We start from the raw sequence: 17429 nt of genomic DNA on the forward strand, positions 1-17429 counted from the left end.
ACAGAAGAGCCTGCTCTGAAGACTTCTCTGGTGGTCTCTGAGCTGCTGTGGAGAAGAACCCAACGATCCCTTTATACTGACCTGCAGGACAGTTCATCTTGGAGAACAAGTGCCTATCTCTGCAGTGGCTGCTCATACAGAGGATGTGGGGGGGATGTTTGAAATCATTTAAAGATCCACCCCCATGTGAGCAGAGGTGCTCTGGCAGGAGACAGGGAAGGTGGGCTGGCAAGAAGAGGTCCTAGAGCTGGAGCAGGGTTCCTGGTGCTAAGGAAAGAGTAGCTGGACATACCTGGTGTTGGGAAAGAGTAGCCGACCTACCTGGTGCTGCTTTCTTATGGGAGAAGCTCCACAGGGCCCGACCTTGTGGGGGTAAAAAGCATCTCTCTTTACATTAGACGTGCATATGTACCCAGGTCTGCATTGGGCTCGCACTCTGCAAAGTGTCCTATGGGAAGGAGCTGTCCCAATACTGGCATGCTTTTCTCCATGGCACTGATGGAGTGAGGAGCAGATGCTGCAGTGAATCTGCAGGAGGACTTGGGGGCCTCTACCTACAGTGGGTCTGGTTTGGCTGGGAGAAGGACCCGGCAGGTAGGTGCAAACATGAGCACATTGCAAGCCTTGTGCCAAATGGAATACTTGTAACATGCAGGACTCAGGTTAAAACCCATGGATGGGCAGCTTGATGGTTATCACACAAGCCAGCTGCCTCTGAACAACATGCTGCTGGGGGAAAGGCTCTGTCCCTGCTCTGGAGCTCACAGTAGGGCCCCAGCAGGAGTAGATTCCCTGGGCTAAGACTATAACATCTCTTGCAAGCATTTGTCCTGTGTGGGGCCGGCTGAACAACAGCAGCCTTGATAAGTGGGTATGTTGCTAAACCATTGCTCAGCCAGCAGTTTACCTTCTGACGTTGGTGCCGGTGCATCAGGAGCAGTGGTGCACAGCCTGTATATACACACACAGGTATAACGTGGCCCCTGGTCCTCCCATGAAGCTCTACACTTGTATCCAGCAGGGAGCAGGTCCCTGCAATTGTGCCATCTCCACCTGGTACAGCAACACCTTCAGTGACCAAAACTGAATCCTCTTTTGCACTGTGTGATAGAAAAGATCAGAAAGGAGATGGGACAACTCTGAAACCTGCTCCTCAGCTTCTTGTTTTCCAGCATCTGCACTGGGCAGATGGCTCTGGACTTTCCCTGGAGAAGACAGGGTGGAAATTAAGTCTCTTTGCACCAAGTAGAGACCACAGGGGCAGATGGCTGTGTGTCCTGGGTGCTGTTGACTGAGAGCTGTCCCTGCTCTTATCCCTGGGAGAAGGCTCAGAGGGCAGCAGTGGCCCCATACAGAGCTGGGCCCAAGGGCTGTCTGCCCTGGTATCTGCTCTCTGAGCTCCAGGCACACAGCAGGGCTGCTCCAATGCTATGGCTGCTGTCCTTGGTGTTGCAGTGACAGAAGGGCAGGAGGCATGGCTGCCATTCCCAGTGCTTTTCTGCAGCAGTGGGTATGGTGGTCAGGGTGTGGATGTGGCTGCCTAATATAGCAGGGTTCACTGAGGCAGGTCAGAAACCCTTCCCATTGAGTGGAGGGTGTAGGCTGAAACATTTCCACCCAGTAACTGCTCAGTGCCAGCACCAGGGGGACTAAGTCATTGCACAAGGTACCACAGCTCAGGGTGTCTCCAGCAGCAGTGCATCACCTGCACAGAGGCTGGTGGAATTAAAAAACCCCATGTGGCATTAAAAAACCCCAAGCTTTCTTGATCTCAGACTTGCTGCTCAGGAACTGCCAAGAAATGTTGGCATCTCATTGTCGTCTGGTGCAGTCTGGAGCTACTGCTTGAATCAGTTGCAGTGACCCCAGGGATGTCAGCATCTTCAGGAGAAAAGCAAAGTACATGGGTGGCTGGTCTCTGCTGAGCCCTGCATGGCTGCCCTTGTCCTGGGAGCAGTGCTGCTGCCTGATCTGCTCTGATGGTTGGAGCCCTCTGTGTCAGAGTGTTTGCACACCACTGTGGCACTTACGCTCAGGTCCTGGGGTCAGTGGATCCTGGGCGTAGCAAACTGCCTGGCTGTTTGAATGATATTCTTGGGGAGGGATAAAGTGATGGTTTCCTGCTGTACTGTGTGAATCTGCCTTTTCCTGGGGGTGTGCTCAGGTAAGTGCGTGTCCAGGCAGAGGCTGTCTGGGGCACCAGGTTCCTTGGAGGCTTTCCTGGCTGCCTCTGCAGTGCCAGGTTCATGCTGCCTGTCTATGTGCCTTGCAGGCTCTGAAAAGGAAGCCGGATCTCTTCCTGTGTAGCAACCTGGATGTCAAAGCAGTGTTTCAGTGTGGTGAGTACCATGGGCATGGGCATATGCTCCAAATCACTCTAAGGAGAAGCCAGCCTGCTCCTCCTGTAGAGCTGGGTGCAAAACAGCCAAGGGCTAGAGACCACAGGGCTGATTTGGGATGGTCAGGGGGTTTTCTGGCTGCTAACCTGAGTGATATTTGCCTGCAGGCGTCCTTTCACTCAAGTTTCCCGAGGCCCCAACAGTCAAAGCATCCTGTGGCTTTTTTGTGAGTATGATGCCATCGTGGAGTCCTGAGAGCTGGGAAGGCAGGAGTGGGGCTGAGGTTGGGCACGACAGCCTGTGCTGGCTCTGAGAGAGCCTGGCCTCTGTGTTGCAGACGGAGCTGCTGCCCCGCTGTGGAGAGATCGCCCCGGTGGGACAGGTCGTGCATGAGAATGGCAAAGCGCTGCTGCAGGCAGTGTTGGAGGTGAGAGACGCTGGACCACGGGATCCCTGGGCAGCACTGGGCTCTACTCCTGAGCAAGCATCCCAATGGAGCCAGGGGCATGAGTGGGAGCAGGGAGAGTGACAATGTGGGCTCAACATGTTGTTTGCTCTGTGGCAGGGCATCGGTGGCCAGGCTTCCCGCAGCCTCATGGATCACTTCGCAGAAATCCTCTTTGCCTTGAACAAGCACTGCTTCAGCCTCCTGAGTGTCTGGATCAAGGAGGCCATGCAGCAGGATGGTTTCCCCTCGGCCCGAGTAACTCCAGAGCAGAAGGAAAACTTCAGCCAGCAGATCCTCAGGTTTGTGTGCCACTTGCTCTGGCAGCTGTGCCCCACATTTCCCACAGGAATGACCCCCCTGCGTGGCCCACTGCAGCCCTCCTGCTTCATGTTTGTCCTCTCCCTCTGTCTTAGCAGAGAGCGTGTGAACAAGCGGCGAGTGAAGGAGATGGTGAAGGAATTCACCTTGTTGTGCCGAGGGCTGCATGGTACAGAATACACAGCAGACTACTGAGCACCTGGCCAGGACCGCGAACGATTTGCCTGGACCAGCTCTTCCCCACAAGGAAAAGCCCCCCCATCCTCCCTGCCCTGCTGCAGTACGGCTCATAGAATAACCCTCCACCTAGAATTAACCCACTCGGGACGCTCCTCAGCTAGATTTGGTGGCCGCATCTCGGTGTCAGCATCTTTGTTTCCCCCAGCATGCTCCCTCCTCAAAGGGAACAGGAGTGCTGGCTGCAGGAGGTGGTGGTGGGGCAGGGGAAGCCTGGGCAAAACTGCCCCAGCACGGGCTGCCCCATCCCCGGGCTACCAGCCCCTCCCCAGCCCTTCCCCGTGGGTGCTTGTGCCCCGCAGCGGGGAGGCTGCCCTGTGCCTGCAGCAGTGGCTGGCTGGGCGGGGGAAATTTGCCCCCTGCTCATTTGTACGTGTGGTTGGGAGGGGGGAGGCCCTGCACCTAATTATATTAAGAATATTTCTATGTTGTGGCTGTCATTATTGCCGTGCCCAGAATTTGCCTGCCTCTTGCCTCTGGGGAAGAACCATGGGGAGGGGGTTAAATCAAGGCTGGGATACTTCAGTGTATTCCTGGCTTTGGGAAGGATGGCAAAATATCAGTCTGTCCTGCTTGCCCAGCATGGAGCACAAACAGCCCTGCCTCACATGAGAGGGGCCAGGCTCCACCCCTGCCAAACATGGGGTCCTTCCTGCAGCACAGGATGTGTGCACCCCATTCCCATTCATAAGACCAGCTGAGGGGCTTGTTTGTCTTCAGAGTTCCTCTGCCCTTGCCTTAATACCCAAGCCCAGCCTGTGCTTTCACTGTTGGAGATCCTAGTTCTGGTTTTCTCTTACCGCCAGCTGGAGGTAACACAGGACTTCGCTCCCCAGATAGGCACCATGATACGTTTTTCACTTTGGGACAGCTGGTATCACCAATCTGCGCTCCTCAGCCCATGTTTTATTCTAAAAAAACAGTTCATTCACAAATCCTCTTCAGCTTTAGCTAGCAGCAGTAATCCACAAAAGCCTCAATCCCAGCATTGTCAGCTCTTGCAAAGTAGTGACCATTCCACATAGGGACAAAGCTGTCCTGGATGGAGGAGCCTGTGGAGACTGGGTCTGGGCCAAGTGCCTGTCTCTCCTGGCCCTGCTGCTGCCCTGGCCACAAGCCTCAGGGTGCCACAAGCATTCCTGAACACATGTGCAACTCCTGCTCTCCCACTGCAGTATTACTGACCCAACACCACATCCAGCAAGGTGCCAGCTGGCAGCAGGTCCAACACCCAGTGGGAAGCAATTCCTGGGCCCCCTCATGGCCCCAACTCCTGGTTGGGTGCCAGTGCTGCTGAATCAGGGTTGCTCACACCCTTCATCCTCATAGGCAATGGCAATCCCTCGTCGGCCCTGCACAGCCTTGGAGATGGGGGTCTGTCCCAGCTGTTGCTCCAGGCCCCGCCAGCTGCGGGACTCCAGGAAGGAGGCTGGGAGGACAAAGGGAATTGTTACCAAGAGCGAGAAGGTGGCACTGCCCCTGCACCAGGGCTCAGCCCCACCATGAAACCAACACAAACCTGCCGGGCTAATCTCTGCGAGCGCCCGTGTCTGGTCCCTGCAGGCCAGGGCGGTACTGGGGGGCGGCTGAGAGGTCAGGGGGCCACAGAGGTGGGTAGCGCACATCTTCCCCGTGATCAGCGAGACATCAGGAACAGCCTCTGCTGCAGGAACAGCCAGTGGGAGCTCAACATGTGCACAGGCACCTGCCAGGGAACGGTAATGTTAGCCTGGTCCATCTATCCTGGAACAGCCACAGCTTACAGGCAGGGCAGCTGCATGGAATATGCCCTGGGAGGGTGTTGGGCAGCTGTCTCTAGCTATTACCTGGCAGCAGGTCTCGGAAGTCTGTGAGGTAGTTCCCCGTCCACTCACGGGCTGGGTTGCAGGCCAGCTCCAGCTCATACGGGGTCACAACAGGTCGGTAGAAGTCACTGGAGTCCAGGAGGGAGTTCTGAGCACAGGCCACCAGGACAAAGATGTCCACCTCCAGGAAGTTGGCCAGCTTGGCGGGGTTGGGCTTCCCCACAGCCAGTGTGTAGCTGCGCTTGCCGGCCCGGCCCAGCAGCTCACGGAGGTGCTGCAGCACAGTCAGGTAGCCCGCCACGCCGAGGGTGCCCACCAGGATGCCCACCACGCTGGCATCCCGGGCCCGCTCCACCAGGTACAGGCGGCGCATCAGGGCTCGGTTGACATTGAGGGTCTCGTGGCGGCCGCAGCCGGTGACAGGGTTGAAGGAGCTGAAAGGGCAGCAGTTCCAGGTCAGCATGAAGCTGGTGAGGGCAAGGCCCTCAGCTCCCACATAGAACATGGCATAGTCCTGCAGCCCTCCTGCAGCCTCCACCAAGAACTGGCGACCAAACTTCCGCTCCTCCCCAGGCACTGCGGGGCCAGGAGGGTCTCCACACACCAGCCTAGAGAAGATGATATTGGGGTACTCGGGGCACAATTGCTCCTCCAGCTCACCTGAAGGAAGAGAGGAGTGATAAAAAACTTGGCCATAGTCCTGACATGGAGAAGGTGCAACAGATCAGGGGAGAAGACAGAAATCAAAGCTACCAATGTCTGGGGAATGCATGCTTGCTTGGTCTGACCCTGGCAGCTCTGCAGAGCTCAGAGAAGTACCAGAGCCCCCCCCTTCCCTGCCCCAGAGCACTCACCCATCGCGTGGGCATAGATCACATCATACAGCACCACCACACAGCTCTGCTGCTCGGGGTAGAGCTCCCGGAACGCCTCCGTGCAGCACCCGACGTCCAGGGGCTGCTGCCCAAAGATGTGCAGCACCGGGAGCTTTCTGCAGGGGCTGAGGCAGGCTGGGCCGTAGTGCAGCACTGCCTCGGCACCCACGTGCTCGGCAGCCACTTCATCCACGCAGCAGCTGCGAGGAGAACCCGGTGTCAGACAGGCTCTGCAGCACTCCCTCCTCCCTGGCACCGCCCCATTCCTGCCCGCAGGGGAACCCCAGGACACCCTCCCCAGCCCCACACCCACCTGCCGTACGTGGTGTCTCCTAACACGTACATCTCGGCCCTGGTTGCTGCCTCCATCCGGCCTGCCACCTCCACTGCGTCTGCCAGGAGCTCATCAGGGAACTGCAGGGCGACCTGGTGGGAACAAGGGATGAGGCAGACAGGGAATGAGGCACTGGGGAGGGTGAGATGAAGAGACAGAAGGGGATAGAATGGATAGAATACTCCCTTAGCATGTTTGCTGATATGAAACTGGGGGGGAGTGGCTGATACACCCAAAGGCTGTGCCATTCAGCAGAACCTTGACAGGCTGGAGAATTAAGCAGAGAGAAACCTAATGAGGGTCAACAAGGGCAAGTGTAAGGTATTACACCAAGAGAGGAATAACCCCAGCTACCAGCACAGGCTGGGGGCTGACCTATTACTGCAGATAAGGACCTGGGACCTGGAGTCTTGGTGGGTGACAAGTCAACCATGAACTGGCAGGGCTCTTACAGCCAGGAGGGCCAATGGGATCCTGGAGAGCATTGGGAGAAGTGTGGCCAGCAGGTCGAGAGTGATGATCCTGCCCTTCTACTTGGCCCGGGTGAGGCACATCACAAGTACTGTCTCTAGTTCTGGGCTCCTCAGTATAAGAAAGACAAGGAGCTACTGGAGAAGGTGCAGCAGAGGCCACAAAGATGATGAGGGGTCTGGAGCATCTCTCTTGTGAGGAGAGACCGTGGAAGCTGGGCCCGTTTAGTCTGGACAAGAGAAGACAGAGGAGATCTGCTGTGGTTTAGGAATGGTACTCCCCAGTTCAGTTCTCCCAGTGAGCCTCTCCAAACCATGCTGCCACTCGCTTGCTCTCCCTTCCCCTTCCTTCTGCAGCCGGATGGAGCGGAGAACCAGAGGCGCAAAGGGTAAAGACCACAGGTCAAGATCAGAGCAATTTACTGGAAACAGCAAATTAAATAAGAAAACCAACAGTAACAGCAACACTATTAATAACAGTGTACAAAAGGCAAATGATTTGCACACGAGTGCTCGATGCAGGGCTCTGACAATACCTGACCGTGCCACACTGCGGGACCAGGGAAGGACTCCTTCCCTGTCCTCAGAAAATGATGGGAGGTGGTACAGAGTAACCTCTGGGTCGTGGCCATGCACCATCCTGGCTACTGCAAAAATTAACCCTGTCCTGCCTGGAACGAGGACAGGATCACATTAGTGCATATAAATATCTCAAAGATGGGTGCTAAAAGGATGGTGCCGGACTCTTTTCAGTGGAGCCCAGCAACCGGACAGAGGAAGGAGCCATGGCCATAAACTAAGACAAAAGAAGTTTCATGTTAGCATGAGGAAGGACTTCTTTACACTGAAGATGGCAGAGCACTGGAACATCTGCCCAGGGAAGCCGTGGAATCTCCATCTCCGGAGACATTCCAAACGCATCTAGGCGCGTTGCTGTATAACCTGCTCTAGTGACCCTGCCCTGGCAAGGGGGTTGGCCTGGATGATCTCCAGAGGTCCCTTCCAACGTCAACAATCCTATGAGGCACCAGGAGTGGGGGCGGCGTGCAGCCCTCGGCCGGCTCCACCCTTGGTCCCACTCACCTTGCGGAACCCGCCGTCTCGTACGAAGGCGGCGGCGCGGCCCATCTCGTAGAAGCCGTCGAGGTCGCTCCGCGGTGCCGCCGCCACGGCCGCGCACAGCTCCCGCCGCAGCGCAGCCTCCCCATCGCTGCTAAAGGCCGCGGCCATGGCGGCACGCGGGACCCTGCGCCCCTTCCGGGCTGCGGCGCGACGCTAGCCAATGGAAGCTCGGCTCCGCCTTCCCCGCCCCAGAAGTCCCGCCCACAACGGGGCGGAGAGGGGACGGCAGCCAATGGAAAGGTGTGCTGGTCGCGGTGCATTATGGTGTGTGTAGTTCTGCAGCCACTGTCAAACCAGGCAGCCAATAAGCGGGCGCGGTGGCAGCGGTGGCGTTCCGCTACTTCCGTCGGCGCGCTGCAGTTCCGGTCAGGTGCCGCGCGCGGGTCAGGTGACCCGGCCCGATCCGCTCCCGCCGCGCCGCCCGGTGCCGCCGCCGCCGCCGCCGCCATGACGGGGCTCGCCCTGCTCTACTCGGGGCTTGGCCTCGCCTTCTGGACCACGTTACTTGGCGTCGGTCAGCGCCGGGACGGGGGAGGGCGCGGGTCCGCGGGGAAAGGGGGTCAGGGGGCCGCGCTGCGGGGCTGAGCCGTGGGGCCGGAGGGGTCTCCGGGCCCGAGGGGAGGCTGCGGTTCCTGCCTGTGCCCGTGCTGGCTGCTCCTTTGCTGCAGAGGAGGGTTGCTTTGGTGTGGGAAGGGAAGGCGCGCGTTGAGGGCTGCAGCGTTGTCAGGCCCCCGGTTGCCACTGTTCTTCCCGTGGTCTCCGTACGGCACGACCAGGAGCGCCGCTGTGGGGCTCCCCAGCCGGGCCATCACCCCTCGGGCCTTGTAGCTGCTCCCTCGGAGCCCCCAGCGGTGCCCTGTAACTCCCGGTCGCTGTCGGATGTGCAGCTTTCAGCGCTCTGAGCCTGTCTGGCTTGAGCAGTTGATTTGCTTCTCTGTGTGTGCGGGAGCAGAAAGGTGCTGGTGCCAGTCAGGAGTCGTGTTTGGATTTGGTGGATATGGGGAGGTAAAGGCAGGAGGAGCCTGGTCCTTCAGACTGTGATGGTTGGTGTCTCTCGGGTGGAGAAATCGCCTTGCTTTGCCAAGCTGTGGCAACGTGAGAGAACATGCAAGTTTGGATAATTGTGGAGCTGCTGCTTGGCCGTGTTGCAGCTCGTGGCGGCCCGTGCTCTGCTGCTCAAGGTGTTGGGCTTTTGGAGGATGGAATTAATGCCCTAGGGCTAGCAGGTAGATTTTGTGCTGGGACTGCCGGTGATTTTCTCTTAGCACAGAATGAAGTGACCACAAACCAGGCAGAGGCTGGGGAAACCTTGGCCCTTGCTTCAGTGTTTGGGTGAGGGGAGAGAATGAGTCTGAAGGGTGTCTCACTCCCTCGTGTTTCCAGGGCCTGGTGAACCCAGTGTGGGCCTAGGGCTGCCTCACTGGGCTCTCTGAATCATGTTGCTCACACTAGTGCAGATTCACCCTGTGAACATGAGCCTGTTGGAAAATCTCTATGAGCTGAGCCCAGTTGGTCTTAACTTCCCCTGCCCTGTTGCAGTCCCTTTTTGAGGAAGACCATGAGCAGGAAGTGGTCTTGCTCCATGCAGTGTTGCAGTACTGTCTGTGTGTTTTCTGTCTTTGTCCTAAGCCCTGATTTCATCCTCCAGCCCTGCTGCCCTATCTTCTGTCCTTCTGGCTTCAGGACTGCAAGTCAGAGCTCACAGGAGAATGCCTTTACCCTGTTTCTTTTGCATATGAATCTAAGGTTACACCTGCTCTTGAAGACATGAAAGGTGCCCTGAGGATCTGCCCTGAACTGGTTGTAGCTCTTTTTTTACCACTTCTGGGGAGTGGAGGCAGCTGAGGCTGGCTGGGTTCAGTTCCTGTTCTGACAGCAAAGCCAAAACACAAGTAATAGACTGGCTGGGCCCAGCACTAGAGATCCTTCTTGAAGGTTGCCAGACGTGCAGGCTGGGCTGTGGCTTTCCTCTGTATTCCCTGTCTGTGGTAGCACCATTCTTCATTCTTATGTGTTGCAGCGGGGTGCCCCAGATGTGTGGCAGAAAGAGTGGCCAGCATTACCACCTCCCATTATGGGGCTCGCTGGCTTGCCTGACAGTGCTCGTGTGCTCCCCTGAGTGTGGTGAGTGGTGTGCTGAGACCTGAGCTGTACATGGAGGAGTGAGCACACAAGAATAATGGGGGCATTCCTGTTGCAAGGGATCTGCAGTGCTGACGCCTTCCAGCGGGATGAATAGTCCTGCAGGTCTTGGCTGTGCTCAGGGAAGGGCTTCTCCAACCTGGGGGGCATGGTCCTGCCCCCATATTTCTGCTGGCCACATTGCCATCACCCCCTCCTTGCAGGCTGCTACTCTGGGGTGGAAGAGAGTAGTGGGACACGTGCAGTGACCTCTTTGCTGCATTCAGGCATTTCAAAAGTCTTCCATTTCCTCTTTTCCCAACCGTATGCGGGATCAGCATCACACAGGCTCTGACTGGTTCCAGTCAGATACAGCAGAGCTCTCCCTTCACCCTCTGTCTGGCGTGGAGCACACAGTGCCACAATGCCTGTGCTTATCTGCTCCTTAGGGCTGGGTCACCCTCCCTTTTCCAGCAAAGAGCAAGTGTCACTTCTGGTGTGCAGCCATGTTTCCCACTCAGGAGCTCAGAGTAAGGCAGGATTTCGGTGCAAGCACCTCTGCATGTGCTTGGTATGTGCAGGGATGAGAGTCTTGGCTTTGGTCCCTGGTGGGAGATGAGCACAGCAGGGCAAGCCCTCCTTGGAAAGGAAGGGCTTTTCTGAGTTTCTCAGGGCAGTGCTTTGGTGTCTCCCACCTGTGTTGGAGTATAAACTTATCTGGAAATTACCCTGGGGGAAATGTTGAGGACAACAATCATGTCTTTAACCCACAGCCTTGGAAAGGGGGTGTTGGAAAAAAGATGGAGCTTCGTGTGGTGATGGGCTCCTGGGAAGCAACACAAACACTGATGGGATGGTGATGTAGCAGCATGTGATGGTCAATCAGACCGCCTTGCTCATCTTGTCCTTCTTGTGGCAGGGAAGAGCTCACAGCTGGTCCCCTGAAGCTGTGGCTCTCCAACAGGGCTGAGCCATTGGGGAGCCATGGTGGAGACAGTGCTGAGGCACAGGGCTATGGATTGCCCTTGAGACCCTGCAGCTCAGCATGGTGTGTGGGTGCTCAGCAGGGTTTAGGGAATAGAAAATGGGTGTGACAACAACCATGATCATCTGCTGGGCAAGACTGGGATGGGGTCTGACAGTATCACAGGCCCAGGCTGTCTGTCCTGTGCTGATGTGGAAGTGTTGGGATCATGGGGGCTAGGATCTGGAGGGCACACCCTGCCCCACAGCTCTGCATGCCTGAGCCAGTCTTCCCAGTAACGCTCCTTCATGCTGTGCTGTGCTCCTGGGCCTTTACCTCGGGGCTTCACGGGCTGGGGAGGAACCGGCAGTGCTGGGTCCAGCTAGTGCCTCCCTGGAGGTTTCCATCTTGTTCTTGCTTTCCAGGGATCTGCTACACAATATTTGACCTGGGCTTCCGCTTCGATGTGGCTTGGTGAGTTCTCTGGAAACACGGGTGTCCTCAGGGCTGTGTCAAGAGACAGGTAGTGCTGGCAGTGCCTCCCAGGAGCAGCACTTGCTTTTCAGTGATGGACAGTGGTCACTGCATCGCAGGAGAGCAAGAGCTACAGTGAGCAGGGCCTCTGCTCCCCGGGAGGTGGGATGGATGAAGCCCATGTGTTCTGTGGCTGGCTCCGTATGAGGTCTTGGTGCAGCTGTTGCTGCTCTGCCCTCCACATCTCTGAGCCCAGGCTTCCGCTTCGCAGTGAGGGTTTGGGAGGAAGATCTTGATCCATGCAGGTGAGGGTCCTGTGTTTCTGGCTGGCAGAGAGAGGTTCTCATGTCTTGCTGTCTGACTGCCCAACCCATCTTGGGCTTCATAATTTGGTGGAGGGGTACCTGTTTTGGGGTAGGCTGTGTGGTGTGACTGTGGGGGCTCAGCCTCTGCGCTAACTCAGGATACTTTTTCCTCTCCAGGTTTCTGACAGAGACCTCACCCTACATGTGGTCCAACCTGGGCATTGGCCTGGCCATCTCCCTGTCTGTGGTGGGAGCTGCCTGGTGAGTGGGACTGGCTCTTCAGCATTGCCCTGCTGTCCCACCGTGGTAGCTGTGTATACACTGCAGTTTTCGCACAGCAGAGCAGGGTAGAACAATGTGTTCATCTAGGGCTGTAGGTCACCACAGCAGTGGGGCTGAATTGCTGAGCCACTGTGGGGTCTGGGTGAACCAGCCCACAGTCAGCAGTGGCAGTGGAAAGACAGGAAAGTCTCTGGAAGCTGTACCTCTCAGCCTAGGCTGTCCAGTGGTGGCTCTTGTGCCCCAGCAGTCTTGCTGGGGTAGGTGGTGAAGCCTGGGGCCACTTGTACCCTGGGAGTGGCTAGGCTGAGTGTTCAGTGTCCCCCAGCTGCATGCCTAATTCTTTGCTCAGCCGAAAGATCCTGGGTCTGTATAGAATTCTACGATTGCCAGACCTTCCACCAACCACCTTTGTCTGCTACAGGGGGATTTACATCACAGGCTCCAGCATCATTGGTGGTGGAGTCAAAGCCCCGCGGATCAAAACAAAAAATCTGGTGAGGTAAGCACAGACCGGGGGTTAGTTCTTGTGCTGCACCTGAGTGGAGCAGGTCACAACCCACTCAGTGAAGAGGCTTCTGTCTGCGCTCTGGCTGGGTGCTGCTGGCAGACTGTTCCTCGCTGAGCTGCTGATGCTGTTTGCTTTCAAAACAAAGAGCTCTAAAAGAGCCAGAGTGCTGCTTTGAAGGGTCACTGTGTGATATCACACTGTGAATGAGCCCAGTGTGTTCAAAACAAACACCCTGAGATCACACATCCTGCCTAGGCCAGCGTTCTCCTTGCACAACCCTTCCACAAGGAGCAGAAACAGGCTGGTGAAGGGCAGGGATTCCTAGGCCTGATTCCCACAGGATCCTGGCAGTTTACTCAGGTGCCACAACAGAACCAGCATCACGCCTTTGTGTTTGGCAGCGCCCCCTAGTTTGAAAGGAAAGCAGTGGGTAGCTTCCTGTATGGCTGTGGAGGGGTCTGGCTGTCTGGGCATGAAGTGGCAGGGGCTCCTTAGGGAGGGGTCTTTCCCCTGGGACACTGGTCAGACTGACTGAGACACTGTGCTCAGGCTTTGCCTTTCTCCCACAGCATCATTTTCTGCGAGGCCGTGGCCATCTACGGAATCATCATGGCAATAGTCATCAGTAACATGGCTGAGGTATGGGAGCACCTGGGCTGCCCTGCCATCCCTGCACCAGCCCTGGGGCCGTGGTGGGGATGGGCAGCTGGTCGTGGGCCAATGTTGTGAGGGGTAGGCTTTGAACACTGTTGTGCCTTTGGGAGCCCCTGGACTGGTGGTCTGTGTAGTCATCCTTGCCTGTGATGAAGAGCGGGTTGGGAAGAGCACATACAAGGGAGATGCCATGAAGCCAGCCTGGTGTGGGGTCAGGGACCGGCTCTGGCCAGATGTGGCTACCTCATGCTGTATCAGGGACAGGTAACCTTTTCAGAGACCACAGACTTGTCACTAACCCAGGTCCTGTGCTTCCTCTCAGCCTTTCAACGGAGTCACCCCAGAAGAGATTGGAGCCAGGAACTACCACGCAGGTAAGGACTGCAGGGTCCCTGGTGCTGTCACTGTGAGCACTGCCACACTGTAACCCCCACCTTCTGACCTACCCATGGTCTGCTGCTGGTGTCTGGAGGACACATGACTCTTCTACCAAAAGACAACTTTTTACTTACCTTCTTGAGGTCCTCCTGCACCCAGCCGGCTGTGCTGCCCAGCAGCAGCACTGCTCCTCACCTGCGTGGAATAGTGGCCTGGCACTGCGGGAGCCGGGGCACACCTCGGAGCTGTCCTGCTCCTCAAGCAGGGTGTTGCTGGGGCTTGGCAGCTCTGGGTCTTCTGTCACTTCAAGGCAGAAGCTTCTGCAGCATGTCCTGGGTGCGGGTGGAAGGGGGTTACACCCTGCTCTTGCAGCATTCCTCTCTCACAGGTTTCTCCATGTTTGGAGCTGGTCTGACCGTGGGTTTATGCAATCTCTTCTGTGGGGTCTGTGTGGGCATCGTGGGCAGCGGGGCTGCCCTGGCTGATGCCCAGAATGCCAGCCTCTTCGTCAAGATCCTGATCGTGGAAATCTTTGGCAGTGCCATAGGGCTGTTTGGGGTCATCGTTGCTATCCTGCAGGTAACTGCTTACTGAGGCCGCCAGGCCTACATGAGCACAAGGTGCTGTCACCCTGGATGCTCACCAGCCCCAGGGAGACACACCTGGGTTTCAGCACAATCTCCTGCATTGGAATGGGGAGGCTGTTTACAAGGTTTGGGGTGGCACCTCTCTTCCCACAGCATACTGTGCCTATTTGCAACATTGTGAACCCTTCTGATGGCCCCTCTGTCACTGAGTCACCTTGCGTGCACCTTGTGTGATGCTCATGTCTTACCAGTGGGACTGATAAGCTGTCTGCAGCTTCTGGATTGTCCTAGGGTGCTTGGGTGGGACTGGGGTGTTGAGCTGGAGTTTGTGAGCCACAACTTAACCTCTCTTCTTTCTTTCTAGACATCTAGAGTAAAAATGGGCTGAGCCCTCTTGCACTCGGCCTGTTCCAGCCCACCCCAAGAGGTTCTGTATATACTTATTTAATGTTTCTGTACTTGATTGGGGTGGGAGATTCCTGGCATCGGGAGCAGGAGCCTGACTGCGTAGAGCCCCGTCCTGCAGATCAGTCGGCCCCGTGGAAGAAACAAATTTCTCTGTGTGAATTCTGCCCCCAGCAGCTTGGCCCAGCCTCTGGGGCCCTGCTGCTGCCCATCCCTGGTGTGTAGAATCGACCATCAGTGCAATTCTGTGTCAGTGAAATAAATATGGTTCTCGTCCAGCTCTTTCTCCTCCTTGTACATGCTAGGGAGGTTTGCAGAGAGCACATGCTGGTTTGGGCTGCCCCAGTGCTCAGAGATTCCTCTCTGTGCATCTGGCAAAATCCCTGTCCTGTTCCAGGAGCCTGCTGGTGTCCTGCCTATGTGGGGTTAATTCTGTTTCCTTCTCAGGCTGCAAGAGCCACCCTGTTTGGGCTGTGGGAATGCAGAGCTGTGCCTTGCTGCCTGGAGCAGGTACAAGGCTGTTGGAACAGGCAACAGGCAGCTCTGGGTTGCCTCTGCCAGGCTCCTAGCAGCCCAACATCAGCCCAACACAAGCTGCTTTGGGCCTGTCAGCTCCCATCCAGGTAGTTTAGTGTAGTGGAGGTGTACACAGTGTCTGTCGCCCCATTGTGCAGCTGAGGAGCACCAGAAGAGCAGACAAGTGAAACTTTCGCCCCTTCAAAGGACGTCCTGCAGGCAGCAGCTCCGTGGTGTGATTGTTGGCTGTATGCTGGGACTCTCCAATCTGCTGTGCCCCTCTGTCCAGGGGGCCTTGGCAGAGGTCCTGGGGTAGGGACGCTTTGTGCTGGCTCTGTTCCCTGCACTGAATAGTGTGGGGAAGCTGCCTGTAGACAGCTGGACCTGCAGATCATCTGCTGCTTGGGGGAAGGGAAGAACAAGGTCCTTCTGCATGTGCTATGCAGAGAGCCTGGAGACTGCTGCTTCTGCTGTATCCAGCACAAGGCCCTCATCCTGTCCTCCCAGTATACCTTGATAGAGAAAGCACTGATCTTCCAGTGCTGTGTCAGAGCAGACGCATGCTTAGAGCTGCCCTTCTCACATGGATGCCTCAGGCTGGGGCAGCAGTGAGACTGCTGGCCTGCTGATTCTTGCCCTTGAACTAGCAGCTGCCTCTGCATGACTTCTCTGAGATCTGCTGCTCTCCTGCCCCTGTTCCACAGTCCTATGAGTTTTGGGACTGTGGTGTATTTCAGCCCAGGGTGCATGACAGTTGCGGGGAGAGCCAAGCTGCTGCCCCTGCTAGCTGTGCTGGCTGTCCCCTGGGGCTGGAGGCTCTCACAATGAGGAGCAATGTGAGACCTGTGTAGTGGCAGGATGCAAACTGGGCCCTGCCTGGTTGGAAGAAAGAGTGTAGCTGTGGGCAGATTTTTGCCTGTCCTGTGGGAGCTGCAGAGCCATTTCATCAGACCCACACCAAGCTCAGGAAGGAGATGCTTGGGGTTAGAGAGGCTATGCTGGTGTTAGAGAGGCTGCTCTATGGGTTAATTATCTTCCTGGTTAGCAGCTGTCTTGAAAGACTCACCCACTTGTTTTTCAGGGATGGGCCTCTGCTCTGCCCAGATAGAAATGCATCTGCTGTCAGAAATGTGCCTCTGTGAGGTGCTTTTCCATTCTCCCTATCCTGCCTATGTATATCACAGCTTTGTCAAGGGAATGGGCTCTAGACTTGGCAACAGGCCCCTTTTAAGAACATGACATCCATCAGGGCTACTCTCAGGGTGACTGACCCACAGCCCACCTATCACAGCCAGCAGTGATAAGGTGAGCACACCCTGTACTCACATCATCCTAGGTATGCACGCTTGGGTTCCAGGACTTGGTCTAAACCCCTGCTGCTCAAGCAGAGGAAAAAAGCTTAAACAAGGCTTTGGGATCTTACACCTTGTCTCATTTAGAAGCAGCAGCAGCCTGAGTTAAAAGATATTTTGGTAATCATGTGTAGGTATTGATGAGGAAAATGCCACCTGCTGGGAAGCCATACCAAGAGCTGGAGGCAGAAGTTGGACTGCTTTCAGCGGGGCTTGTTTGCAGGGGTGGAGCAGGGCTGGTCTGGGTGGATGCCATTCAGTTCTCTTCCGAAAGCTTGTCTGCTGAAGGGAGCTTCTGAAGGGAGCTGGAAAGTCCTCGTTTGGGTGAGCAGCCCGGCATGGGAGGAGGAGAGGCCTCAAGGGACAAGGTTGCTCTAAACAGGCACCAGGTGCTGGGGAAGGGAGCTGAGGGGGTGGCAGGAAGGGAAAGGCTGTAGACAGTGCAAAAACTACTTGTGGTGGGCCAAACTTGCCGTGGGACCAAACCAAGCTCTTTCACTGATGCCTTTGTGGTAAGGGGAGTGAGATTCCCAGTTGTTTCCTAGCAATGGAACATAGAAAGGGTGGTGGTGTGGGGGGGAAGGAGCCACAAATAGGTTGCAACGGATGCTGAGCCAGCACCAACGGCAGGGAGCGTGGGAGTCGCGGCAGGTGGGTCCTTGGAAGCGCTGCCTTCCAGCAACATGGAGCAAGGGAACGAAGAAAGGCCGGGACACTCTGTGCCTGTGTCCCGGAGGGTGCCTGGAGGGTCCCCGGTGCTGCGCCTGGGGACAAGGGCTGAGCATCCCGTGGTGGAGCCGGAGGCATCGCGCACCCCCGGGTGTGTCCGCATCCGTGGGATCCGCGTCCGTCGGCCCCGGCGCCTGCGGGACTGCCCTCCTCGGCCCGCGGCTCCGGGGCGGGCGGCGGCGGCGGCCCCGCCCGGTGCGGCGGCG

The 17429-nt window shown here is 56.7% G+C and overlaps 3 protein-coding genes across 6 annotated transcripts in view; 2 read left to right on the forward strand and 1 right to left on the reverse strand.

Annotated features, from left to right (window-relative positions):
- Positions 1-3768, forward strand: part of IPO13 (importin 13) — a 31990-nt gene extending 28222 nt beyond the window's left edge. For 3 of the 4 annotated variants that reach the window (XM_066192681.1, XM_066192683.1, XM_066192684.1), the window contains 5 exons: positions 2273-2339; positions 2507-2565; positions 2677-2766; positions 2905-3086; positions 3201-3768. In XM_066192681.1, the coding sequence (XP_066048778.1) occupies positions 2273-2339; positions 2507-2565; positions 2677-2766; positions 2905-3086; positions 3201-3300 (498 nt within the window). In that variant the 3' untranslated portion in view covers positions 3301-3768. The remainder of the gene's footprint in view (positions 1-2272; positions 2340-2506; positions 2566-2676; positions 2767-2904; positions 3087-3200) is intronic. The other variant, XM_066192682.1, reaches the window with a different exon arrangement.
- A 460-nt stretch (positions 3769-4228) lies between these two features.
- Positions 4229-8056, reverse strand: DPH2 (diphthamide biosynthesis 2). Its single transcript, XM_066192685.1, has 6 exons — positions 7910-8056; positions 6336-6448; positions 6002-6222; positions 5169-5807; positions 4862-5047; positions 4229-4771 (listed from the first exon to the last, which is right to left on the reverse strand). The coding sequence occupies exons 1-6, from the start codon at positions 8054-8056 to the stop codon at positions 4641-4643; spliced, it is 1437 nt and encodes a 478-aa protein (XP_066048782.1). The 3' UTR covers positions 4229-4640.
- Positions 8057-8310: 254 nt separating this feature from the next.
- Positions 8311-14904, forward strand: ATP6V0B (ATPase H+ transporting V0 subunit b). Its single transcript, XM_066192686.1, has 8 exons — positions 8311-8462; positions 11459-11507; positions 11990-12073; positions 12516-12593; positions 13172-13241; positions 13579-13630; positions 14023-14213; positions 14586-14904. The coding sequence occupies exons 1-8, from the start codon at positions 8396-8398 to the stop codon at positions 14607-14609; spliced, it is 615 nt and encodes a 204-aa protein (XP_066048783.1). The 5' UTR covers positions 8311-8395; the 3' UTR covers positions 14610-14904.
- The last annotated feature ends 2525 nt before the right edge of the window (positions 14905-17429 follow it).

This window comes from Chamaea fasciata, unplaced genomic scaffold, assembly GCF_029207755.1.
Source record: "Chamaea fasciata isolate MVZ Bird 193981 ecotype frontalis unplaced genomic scaffold, bChaFas1.0.hap1 SCAF_10, whole genome shotgun sequence".
Taxonomy (NCBI): Eukaryota; Metazoa; Chordata; class Aves; order Passeriformes; family Sylviidae; genus Chamaea; species Chamaea fasciata.